We start from the raw sequence: 11,519 nt of genomic DNA, 5'->3' as shown, positions 1-11,519 counted from the left end.
GGGGGTTTTGTTTAGGTTGTTCAATATTAATTCCTACTAGTGTAAAAAATGTATTTGTTATAAACAGACCTTGTGTGTCACTGCACCTCAACCTGATCAAGGGGTATTGGACGATCGAGCTTTTACTTGGACCATAATACATTTACTTTCTCTGGGAAGAGCCCAGGTCTGAGAGAAGGATTTTGGGCCCAGACACACCTCAGCTCCTCCATGAAGGAAGTCTAGAAAGCAAGGGGGTTCAGTCCGAATCTCCCTGGGCTGCCCAGTCTGAGTTGTGACACATACAGGACTGGATCCAGCAGCACCTAGGCTCCTCTATTGCAGCAGGAGCTTAGAAAGCAAAGGGGTCCAGTTCTAGCCTTCCTGGGTTGTTAAATCCAGGCTGTGTCATCTTGTCTGCCTGCAGCCTCATTTTGCAGGTGTCTGGTGTGGAAGCCCTTGCCTTGCACAGGAGGCTGAACTGGACTGGAGCAGGGTTAGCTGTGAAAACTGGCACCTTTATTTCAAGAACTAAGTCAACTCATGCATTTGAGTGCATTCAGGGGAGTGTGGACAGGACAGAGCAGGCCTTTGACACCAAAGCTGCCTTTGGATCAGCAGGCATTGCCCCAGAAGGAAATTGCCATGGAACACTGCAGCTTGCACTGGATCCTCTTCATTCAGCAGCCCTCCCTGCTGCACGCAGTCCCAGCTGCACCAGGATCCAGTTGTAGAAGTGCTGTGTGGAGACGTAAACCCCAGGCTGTCTTGCTCTTGCACATCCTCTCCCCCAGCTGGTCAATCCAACCAGCCAGAAGTAGTCACGATAGTTATCTTTGCAGACCAGAGGGCCACCACTGTCACCCTGCAGCAGAGGAGAGAGAGCGAAGGTGGTGTTGGGTGACCCCTGCCAGCACTATGGGGGCTCCTCCTGAGCTGTGCTGGCTGCACAGAGAGGCTCTGCTCAGGGGCTGGAGATGACAGAACCATGTCTGGGAGGGGGTTGTGGGGCTCTCTGTCCTGCACAGAGCTCCTGGAGCTGTGGAAGATGGAGGTTCCAGGATTGGGATCTGTACCCATGGGCTGCCAAGAGCACTGGCTGGGCCTCTGGGAGAAGGGGGTACTAAGCTGTGGTTGGGAAAGGGGAGGTGAGTCCCAGCAGTGGTGGAGACCCAGGGGAGGGTAACTTGTCAGGCAAAGCCTGCACTGGAGTCCCTCTGGGGGCTGTGGCAAGGCTGCCTGTGCTGCTGGGGGGCACTTGTAGCTCCCTCCTACCTGGCAGGTGTCGATGACACCCCGTTCGTAGCCAGCACACAGGTTGTGGTGGTGGATTTCCCCTCTGTACCACCAGCTACTGTTACAGATGCCGGTATCAATGAGGTGCACCCTGGCCTCCTGCAGGACATCACTCTCGTTTACAGAGGCTGCTGTGAGCACAGAAAAGAATTAGCACCCTGCAAGTCGCTGCCAGTACATCGCCCCTGTCTGGGCAAACCCCTTCCTTGGGGCTTGGCTTTGCCTCTTGAAGGCATCTGCTGGTGCTCCCCTTCTCTCTTGTTCTGGGTAATGGGTCAGGCCCACCTCTCTCTGGGCACAGCCTGACTCTGGCTTTGGCCCTTGCTCTCAGCAAGCCCAGCCTGGCTCCCCAGTGTGCCCAACTGGCACTCGGGACATGAGGACTTTTTGGGAACTCACATCTGGCAGTGGTGGCACCCCAGCCACTGACGTAGCAGTTTTTCAGCTCTTGCACTCTCAGCGAGATATCAGGCACACAGGCCAGCTGTATGTAGGAGCTGCACTGGACGGGCTGGTCCAGCTCCAGCAGGGCGATGTCGTTCCAATGCGTGGGTTCGTTATAGTGCTCGTGGATCAGGAGCTGCCTGATGTGGCGCACTTGGACCTCAGGGCCCAGCCGAGACAAGCGGTTGGCCCCGATCACCACGCGCCACGTGGAGATGTAGCTGGAGGGCAGATGGAGAGAGGGTCAGGGGAAGAGGAGCCCTGAGCTGCAGCAGCCCAGTGGCTCCTGCCTTCTGCCTCCTACAGGGAAGAGGGAAGCAGCATTGCCGAGAGTGTGGCTGCCCCAGGGCCTTTGGCTCCAGGAACGTGAGGCTGGAGGCTGCCAGGAGGCAGGGGCACCAGCCCAGCCCTCTCCTGAGCAGGCTTCCAGCTGGGCTCTGAGTGCCCAGGAACTGGCCATGCTGCAAGAAGACGGGATGGGAGGAGGACGTGGTGCTGTGGACAGGGCACCTGCTTGTGCTGGGGGGACATCCTCCTTCCTGGTCCTCCTTACCTGGCGTTGATGAAGCAGTGGGCTGCTGTGATGACCCACTGTGGGGTGATGAGGGACCCTCCACATATGTGCCCTGAGCCTATTGTCCAGGGATCCTGGATGCTGACGATCCAGGGCCAGGCCCCCGGCCGTGCATTGGTGCCACCCACGACGCGCCACTTGCCGTAGAAAGAAGCCATGGGTCGGAGCCCACAGGTCCTGTAACCAGAAGCTCATCAGTGTCCTGCTCCATGGGCTGCTGCTGAAGGTCAGCCCTCTTCCCTCCCCACAAGGTGCTCGTGCACAGTGGGGCCAGGGACCTCATGGGCTGTGCATCTGTCCTGCCTGTGTCTGCTTTAGCCCCTGGAGCACTTGTGCAGCAGCCGGGTACTGGCCAGGCCCTGAGGCTCCCCATGGGCTTTGGGAAGCTGTGGCCACTTTGGGACAAGTGGGCACCCTCCACTGACCCCCATGAGGGCTGCCCAAGCTCCCCCCCAGAGCCCCGGGCACTCACCCACAGTTGTCCCATGTGCCATGCACGGGCCAGCCCAGGGCCAGCAGGACGAGGAGCAGGAGCAAAGCCATGTCTGCCAGCGGCACGTGGCAGCAGCACGACCCAAGGACTGGTGCCAGCAGAGCAGCAGCCAGTACAGAACTCACTGTGCCCTTGGGCCAGGGATGATGTCATAGGGTGCTGGGCACTGGCATTCCATGCATGGAACACATGAGGGGTTCCAAGTTCCATTTGGAAGGAGGGGGAATCTGAGAGCAGACCCCCCCCCACTGAGTGTTCTGCTGCGGGATGAGGGTCACGTTCCTGCTGACAGCCAGCAGGAACAACCACCAGTGGCATCACAGCTCCTCAGGGAAACTCTCCAGCCCCTGCTCTCTGCAGCCACCAGGGCCTTCCAAAAAACATGAGGGAACACCACTGCTACAGGCTGTGTGCATGTCAGGTGGTGAAGGGCCAACCTGGCTCCAGCCAGAGAGAAAAATGGGACAGGGAAGCAGGACAAAGGAACAGACAGAGAAAATAAGAAACACAGAGCAGGACAGAGATGGAGGGGAAAAAAGCCTGGGTTGGGCAGCAAGACAAGAGAGATGGAGAAGGAAAAGACAGTGCTGAGCTGCAGGACAGTAAAAGTGGGGACCAGAAAAAGGACAGCGGCATAGAAAGAGGAAAGAAAAAGGGATGTAGACAAAGATGGAGAAGGAAGCAGCAGGAAAAGAGGAAAAGAAGCAGAAAGAGGGAGCAGGAAGAGAAAGAAAAATAAGGACAGGCAGCAGGGGGGAGATGGAGAAACAATCTGTAGTGGGCAACAGGGCAGAGAGGGACAAACACAGGAGATGAACAAACACAGCTTCTCCTGGGGAATGCCTCACCATGGGGTGAACACGTAAAACAACCTGGGACCAGGGTCGGAGAGCAAGAACAGGGGACAGAGAGGGACAACAGGGGGCAGAGAGCAAGGACAGGGGACACAGGACAAGGAAAGCCTGCAAAAAGCAAGAGCAACAAAGGATCAGGGTTCAGCAGTGGGAAAGCCCCACTCTGTGTCAGATGCATCTCTGGTGAGATCAGTGGTGGTTTTTGGCTGGGTCATACCATGTGCTGGCCAGAATGAAGTGGCACAAAATGTCTGGTCTGTCCCAGTGAGGTGTGATGGATAGATCCCAGCCAGCAGAGGAGGAAGAGGCTGCATTGCTGGTGTGGAAGCCCTGGGGAGACATTGTCATGAATCTGGAGATGCAGGACAGAGGTTTCTTTAATACTTTTCTCCCCAAGCCACCCCTGAGATAGCAGGGTGCAAAAATTCCACAATTTCACAGCAGCTTTTGGAATGTTCAGGTTCTCTCCCTTTTCCTGACCATATCCACACAGGGCAGCATTAGGGGGAAGGAGATTGCACAGTTCTGGTAGAAAAAGGAGTAAATTATAATGGTCACACACTCAGTTCTGTCCTCTTTGAGGAGTGGTTGGGGTGTTTGTCACTGTCCTGTGGGAGAGATGGGATTTCCCCCTTCCAGGACTGTTCCTAAGACAGAGACAGAGACACAGCTGGGACCCCGGGCTCTTTATGAGTCTGTTCTTGGTCTCCTGCCTGCACTTGTTCTGTTTTCCCTCTGTCTCCTTTTCTCCTCAGACACCGACTTTCTGTTAGTTTTGGTTGGTTTACAGTGCAGGACCTGCTGACCACAGCCCCCTCCAGTGCCTTGCCAGAGCAGGGACCCAGCATGAAGCTGTCGCTGCACTGTCTGCACCAGGGGCAGGGCAACCTTCTGGTGAGAGCAGCCATTTGCTCCTGGTCATTAATGAACCACAAACTTCAGTGGCTGAGGCAGTCCTAAAGCAAGATCTTCCTTTCTACAGTGGTCTGGCTCACCACAGTAGTAAAATATCTGAAAGCAAGAACTGACCTTGTTGAGGGGCAATCAAAAAGGGTTTTTGTGTTCAATCCTACAGGAGGCTTAGGAGATGCTGCTTTCTGGGGGGGCTTCCAAAATCAGAATCCCACCCCCAGGCTGATTATCATTATGCAGGTAAACTATTCCTGGGATGCTAATGGATACTGTGGTTCCCTTTCTGTACTCTGATTTAAAGGGTGAACAAGGATTAATGTGTTTTGGGGCAGCAAAGTGCTCCAATTTCAATCTGTTTTTTGTGCTTTTTTATGAGGAATGCCCTATTCTAACATGCACTGTCCTGCAGTGACACCCAATAGGAGCAGCTCACCAAAACCCAGCCATGCCAAATAATTTCTGCCCTGTGCCTTCAGCCGTATCTCCCAGCTGAAGGGCTCAGCTTGGAATTGCCAATAAATTGATCATGGTGTTCAATGGTTGGTAATTCTGAAGGAAGAGCGATGTCAAGATGTTAATTTATGTGTGAATAATAAATGGTGCTGATTTCCGTTAGGCTGTGAATGATCTAACCCTCTGCTGTTGGTTACCAGGGTCTGATACTTGGACCCGTCTGGAGCAGAAGCTGTTTAAAAGGGCTGTTTCCATGCACAAGAAGGATTTTTACCTTACACAGAAGGAGGTAAAGCCACGGGACTGGGGTGGATCTGGGGCTGTCAGTTGTGTGTTGAACTGTGTTGGAATCTCAGTCCTTGAAACCTGGTGTTTGCTGCTGAGCACTAGAAAGACCCCAGGACATGACAGGATTTGCCCTAATGTAGAATTATAACCAAATGTTTCATAGACATATTTAATATTTAATAGAAGAATAATATTTAACTAAAACACCAGCAATATGAAAAAAATAATGAAACACTATGCTGAAAACAGGGTTCTGCCCTTCCAGCACTTATTTATGGCTCTTCTGAAACGGGAAGGTTTGCATCTGTTCCATCCCACCAGAGAGAATGTGGGAAAGAAATTAAAACAGCGCTGGATGGATTTCTTGTGAAATGTGCAATGTTTTCCTGCAGTGTTTCCATGAGAGATGGTTTCTGTTTCTCTCAATGGATTCTGACTAAGATTGTATTCCAGTGTGTTGAATATTACTATACGTGGAAAAAACCCCAGATTTTACACCAATTGAGTTCGAGTTATCAGAGAAAAGGTGAAGAGAGACAAGGCTGAGGTGGAGGAGACTGAAAAAAAGGTAGAAAAACCACTGGGGGTTTGTGTGAGGTGTGGAAGGTGCAGCAGAAGCTGCCCAGGACCAGGTTCTGCTGCTGCTGCTTGGACAAAATATTCTGTAATTAAACCTCTTCTGGGGAATCACTCAGAGACAACAAAACAGCTTTTTGTCGTTGGTGCTATTGCATCAAGCTCGATACTGGTAATTTTCAGGGCTATTCTGTCACATCCCAGTGCTCCCTAACAGGAGCTGCTGGTGATGTGTTGCACGGGGGCTGCTAAATCTCTCCTCGCCAGCAAACAAGATAATTACCACAGCAATCTTCTGTGTGGCAGAAGAGCCAGTTTGTTACTTTAGCCACCCGCCTTCCTGAAGAGAAGGAGAAATCAAGAACACCCTCTGATTTACAGGCAGTTTGAAACTCCAAGAAGAGGCATCTTCCTGTGCCTAAGGAAAGCCCAAAGATAAAGCAGAGGAGCTTCCAGGTGCCAGGCAGTGCTGGCGGCTCATCCCACGGTTCCAGCAAGCCTCCCTTCCTGGCAGGAAGTGGGGACAATCTGGGGGTGTTTCCATGCAGGGAGCCTGAGAGGTAACCATGAATCCTTGTTCTAAACCCTCCTGCTTTTGGCTAAAACAGATTTACACTTTCAGAGCCACCTGGTAGGCAGACAGGAAGCAGAGCTAAGGGTATTTTGAGGAGTATTCCTCAAGGTTTGGCTTTCTGGCAGTTTGGTTTGACTTGCACAGAATCATAGAATGTCAGAATTGTTATTCCGTGTGTTAGAAATGAAATGTAGTGTTGATTTTGCATTCTAGTGTTAGAAACACAGTGTCGGGTTTGGTTTTATATATATATATATATATAAAAATATATATATTTATATATATATATATAAAAATATATATATTTATATATATATATATATATATATACACCCTAGTGTTAGGAATATAATAGTTTGTTTGAGAGAAGTGAGGTATCTGCACATTTCAAGGACACCGGGAGTGGTTTACGGTCCAAGAAACTGAGGGAGTGAATTGGGCTCCATCTAGGGATGGAGCAGAATTTATGGCCCAAGATAAGACCGAAGAAAGCCACTTCTATCTTGCTCCTCAGGGCAGGATGACACCAGTAGGTGTAGATCATTTTGTTAATTGGGAAGACAGCCAAGGGGGCAAGAAAGGTCAAAATTTTACCTTAAAAGGTAAAAAGTAAACTGCTAGAATGAATGTGTAAACAGGGGTGGGAAACTTATAGGATAATTTGAAGCGTTGGATAGGCTGTAAACCCTGGAGTGCCCAGCCAGTGGGGAAACAGGGGAGGGAATTTTGCGTCCAGGAATAGGGAACATAAACAGTTATTCACCTTACTATGGGCGTGCCTGCTTGTTTAGGTCACCCATTTTTGCAAGAATGTAAATAAACTGTGCTTCCCTGAAGGATCTGGGTGGGCCTGCTCATTGGTGCGACAAACGTTTCTCACATGTGGATGATGTGATTCTGGAGAGGTTGGAAAACACCTCGAAGATCACCGAGTCCAACTGTCCACCAACGGGAAAATAAATAAATAAAACAATTACAAAAAACCCCAACACAGCACAAACCCACAACTACACATCCACAAACACAACCCACAAACCCCCCTGTGCCCACTAGAGCATGGCCTGAAGTGCCAACATGTTTCTTGAATACCTCACATCTATTGAATACCTCTCTGGGCAGTTCCAGTGCCTGACCACTCTTTGGGTAAAGAAATTATTCCTGATATTCAATCTAAACCTCCCCTGGGCAAGCTCAGGCCATTTCCTCTGGTTCTGTCATTGTTGGGAGAAGAGCCCAACACCTATCTCCCTACAACCTCCTCTCAGGTAGTTGTAGAGAGCAATGTGGTCTCCCCTCAGCCTCCTCTTCAGACTAAACAATCCTAATTCCCTTAGCCTCTCCTCATAGTTCTCTAGACCCTTATTGTTCTCCAGACCCTTCCCCAGCTTGGTAGCTCTTCTTTGGACATGCTCCAGCCCCTCAGTGTCCTTCACGTAGCGAGGAACCCAGAACTGATCTCAGTGCTCGAGCTGCAGCCTCACTGGTGCCCAGTACAGGGGCATGATCACCTCCCTACTCCTGCTTGCCACGCTATTCCTGATGCAGGCCAGGATGTTGGAGGCCTTCTTGGTCATGTGGGCACACACTGGCTCATGTTCAGCTGCTGTCAATGAGCATCCCCAGGTCCTTTTCCACTCAACCATCCTGTTGAACCACCAGCACCCTGAAACAAAAATTTGGAGCTTCCAAACCCCATTGCTTTCTAACACTCCTCACTGAAGTAGGAGGCTAGGTGCAGCTGCGTAAGGATTCTGAGATAAAGACCCAATAACAACAAACAAGCTGTTATTGAGCAGGCATTCTTTATTGCAGCACTGGGCAACACTGGGGATATCACCACTGCAAGTGCTCCAACGAGTTAGCAGAATACCCCAACTAATATACACCAAAAACATGTATATTCAGTTTTATGTCAATGAGTTCCCCGAATTCTCTTCCACAGTAATTTTATTTCCTGGAATTAAGTATCTTTGTAATTATGCATGCTAGAGAGTCTCCTGTGGGGGTCTTTGCTGATTCTAGTCCTTTGTCATCTTTGTCCTGTCTCCAGTCTCTGACTGGTAGATTGCCCAGGTGGGTCAGAATCAACATAAGCATTGTCTGTAGGTGCCACAGGTCTTAGAAGACTTGATGTTACCACAGCCTGCAGGATGCTTGGCATAGTTGAATGATAATTTCACAAAGCACCTTGTTTTAAAAGTAACCTGTTCAGCTAACTTCGTACAGCAAATTCATTATTTTAGTAAATTTTTATTAGGCTATTTTTCTATTGAATCTACTAACGAGTATCCTATGACTACCAATCCCAGGGGAACTGGCAGAACAAGGTGGTGAAACTGCATCCTACCTCACTCCAAAATACACAGGAATTCATCAAAGTAGAAACTATGGAGCTTGGTTTAACAATGTTTATCATACCAATAAAAAGGAATTTAAATCCCTGTTTTCTACCTCTCAGTCAAGGGTGGGAACTCTTACATGAAGCTCCATTGCCGGCAGGGGCAGGCCCAGCCTCTCCTGAAGGTGAAATGGCCTTCAAGAGGCTCAAAAGCCAGGCCCAAGAAATCCAGCTGCTGATCTGCTTCAATGGCAGCTGGGAAAGCAGGATGTAGAGCAGCAGCACTGCTGTGCTTTCCCTTGGGAAAAGCACAACCCTTTCCCAGCAGTGGCAGATGACACCAGGCTGCCTGGAGCTGAAAAACCACCTCAGCTCTTCCCACCCCACTCAGGGATCATTCAGGGAACAAGGGTTACTGGAAGCAAAACTGCAGCTTTGTGTGTGTTTGAAAAACTTGTCTGGATTTTCTTGAGTGTTGTTGGTGACTATTAAATACCTCTTGTAAGCATACAAGAAGTTCTTGGCTTCTGCTGGTGTTTCAAAAGCCCTTTGCCTCTATTTTAAGAAGCTGGCTGCCCTCAACCCTCGCTTTTTGCCATTGGTTTGAGGGTTTGGTGATGGTATGAAGGAAGAGAACAGGGAAATCAGTGGGAAATGGGATATAATGCCGTATTTGGCCACAAGGTGACGGCCACGCATGGTGCTGCAGAGCCTGAAACAGCTGGGCTGAGCCCAGGGATGGGGTTTATGTGCTCCCTACTGATCAAATCGAGGGGTTGGTTCATTACAGGAACGGAACAGAAACGAGGGGTCTTGTCCCCTATGCCAAGAGGGATCAAAGGCTTTTGTTTTGTTGCCAGGCAACAAGATCTTCCTAGCTGTGTTTCATTTTTGCCAGGAATATTTATGCCCAGCACAAACAAATCTGTGTTTTGGTTCCATTTTCTCTTTAAAGGACCAACCTTCAGGTCTGGGCTGTGAGAAACTTCTTCAGCCCAAGCAGAAGGAGTTGAACATGATCCTTTCCCTTCTCAAAATTTGCATTTAAAAAGACAAAACACAACAATCTTCTTAATCTGGCCTTTAAAATTCTGGTGCCTCTAGAAAGTGAAGAGCTCTGCTGTGTAAAGAGCTGCTACACTCCCACCTGGGGGAAGATCCAGAGGTGATTCCAGGTTAAAACTGATGGATCTCGTGGGTGTTCCCAAGCTCTTTGGCAGGGAGGACAGGATGCCCTTGCTGTCCCTCGGCTTTGGCTGCCCCTTTTGCTGTGGGACACCCCAGATCACACCATCCCAGGTGATTTGTGGGCAGGGACAAGCAGAGATATTGCATGCTGTGAGCCCAGGAAATCTCACCACGAGTGCAGGCTCTGTGGGGATGGGGTGGCATAATCCCACCTCCTGCACTTGCTCTGTGCAAAACCACCTGGGCAGGACTTGGGAAAAGCACCCACTTCCCTGGATGGGCAACTGCAGTGAGGTTGTTGGCCTGGCATCCAAAAACCAGTTGAACAACTGCCACCCACAGAAGAGCCCCATGTGCTCATTAGTGGAGGTTCCTGCTTGGAGTCTCATTACTCTTCCTCATCAATTCTACAAGTCCAAGCTTGGATGCAGGAGGATTTGGTCCAGGTTCTCTGCTGCCAGCATGGCTCACGGCCGCTCCAGGCTGCTCTGGCCTGCAGCAAAGGCACTTGGGCAGCACGGCGGTGGCTGGTATGGGCAGGTACTGCTGCTGAGCTGCGCCACGGCAGCTCTTCCACCAGTCCAGGGGGTCGGGGCTGGGCTTGCAGAGCAGCTCCAGGATGGAATTCTCCAGCTCCGGTTGGATCTTCAGCACGCACTCCATTGGGTCCTTCCCCAGCAGGATGTTGTAGATGTTGGGCTGGAGGTGCTAGAGGATCTCTCCCTGTGAGCAGGCAGCTGCCCCCACCTCGCTGCCCTCAGCTCTGTGACCCGGGCTCGGCGCCCGGAGGGGGCACAGGACAGGGGTGCAGCCCTGGGACAGCGCGGCCCTGACCTGGCGCAGCTGCTGTGCAGGCCGGGGCTGAGGAACTGCAGCTCCATCAGCAGGGCTGGGGCAGCTCAGGGGGACTCTGGGGTCAGGGTGGGTGCCGGGTGCCACTGCCCATGGAGTCTGTCTCTGTCTCCTTCCCCTCCTCAGCTCTCCTGGCGCTGCCCTGGCCGGGCCCGGCTCCAGCTGACCAGGACCCCAGGGCACGGGCTGGACTGGAACTGCCCCCAACCTCAGTCGGGCCGCAGCTGGAGAAGAGACAGAGCCCCCCAAAAACAGCAGGGGCTGCGGGGAGGGGAGTGTGGGGAGACGGCAGCTCCGGGTTTGGCCGGGAGCCAAGATGGCCGCCCAGAAACCCCCCCAGGGCCACAACTCCCATCATGCCCCGGGCGCTCCTCCCCGCCCCCCGCCCTGAGTCCGGTCCTGGGGGAGGGAGAGGGAGGGAGGGGAGAGGGATGGAGGGAGAGGGATGGAGGGAGAGGGAGGGAGGGAAAGGGATGGAGGGAGAGGGATGGAGGGAGAGGGAGGGAGGGGAGAGGGATGGAGGGGAGAGGGATGGAGGGGAGAGGGATGGAGGGAGAGGGATGGAGGGAGAGGGATGGAGGGGAGAGGGATGGAGGGAGAGGGATGGAGGGGAGAGGGATGGAGGGAGAGGGATGGAGGGAGAGGGATGGAGGGGAGAGGGATGGAGGGAGAGGAGGGAGGGAGAGGGATGGAGATCG

At 51.9% G+C, this 11,519-nt stretch overlaps 1 protein-coding gene across 1 annotated transcript; it reads right to left on the bottom strand.

The window, feature by feature from the left end:
- Nucleotides 1-655: 655 nt before the first annotated feature.
- LOC127396128 (acrosin-like) lies at nucleotides 656-2,849 on the bottom strand. The gene is made up of 5 exons (XM_051643732.1): nucleotides 2,766-2,849; nucleotides 2,273-2,470; nucleotides 1,675-1,940; nucleotides 1,255-1,406; nucleotides 656-844 (listed from the first exon to the last, which is right to left on the bottom strand). The coding sequence occupies exons 1-5, from the start codon at nucleotides 2,834-2,836 to the stop codon at nucleotides 656-658; spliced, it is 876 nt and encodes a 291-aa protein (XP_051499692.1). The 5' UTR covers nucleotides 2,837-2,849.
- Nucleotides 2,850-11,519: the final 8,670 nt, after the last annotated feature.

The sequence above is a fragment of the Apus apus genome, assembly GCF_020740795.1.
Source record: "Apus apus isolate bApuApu2 chromosome 28 unlocalized genomic scaffold, bApuApu2.pri.cur SUPER_28_unloc_1, whole genome shotgun sequence".
NCBI classification, from domain to species: Eukaryota; Metazoa; Chordata; class Aves; order Apodiformes; family Apodidae; genus Apus; species Apus apus.
The sequence above is the reverse complement of the archived record's forward strand: the minus strand, read 5'-3'. Positions and strand labels throughout refer to the sequence as shown.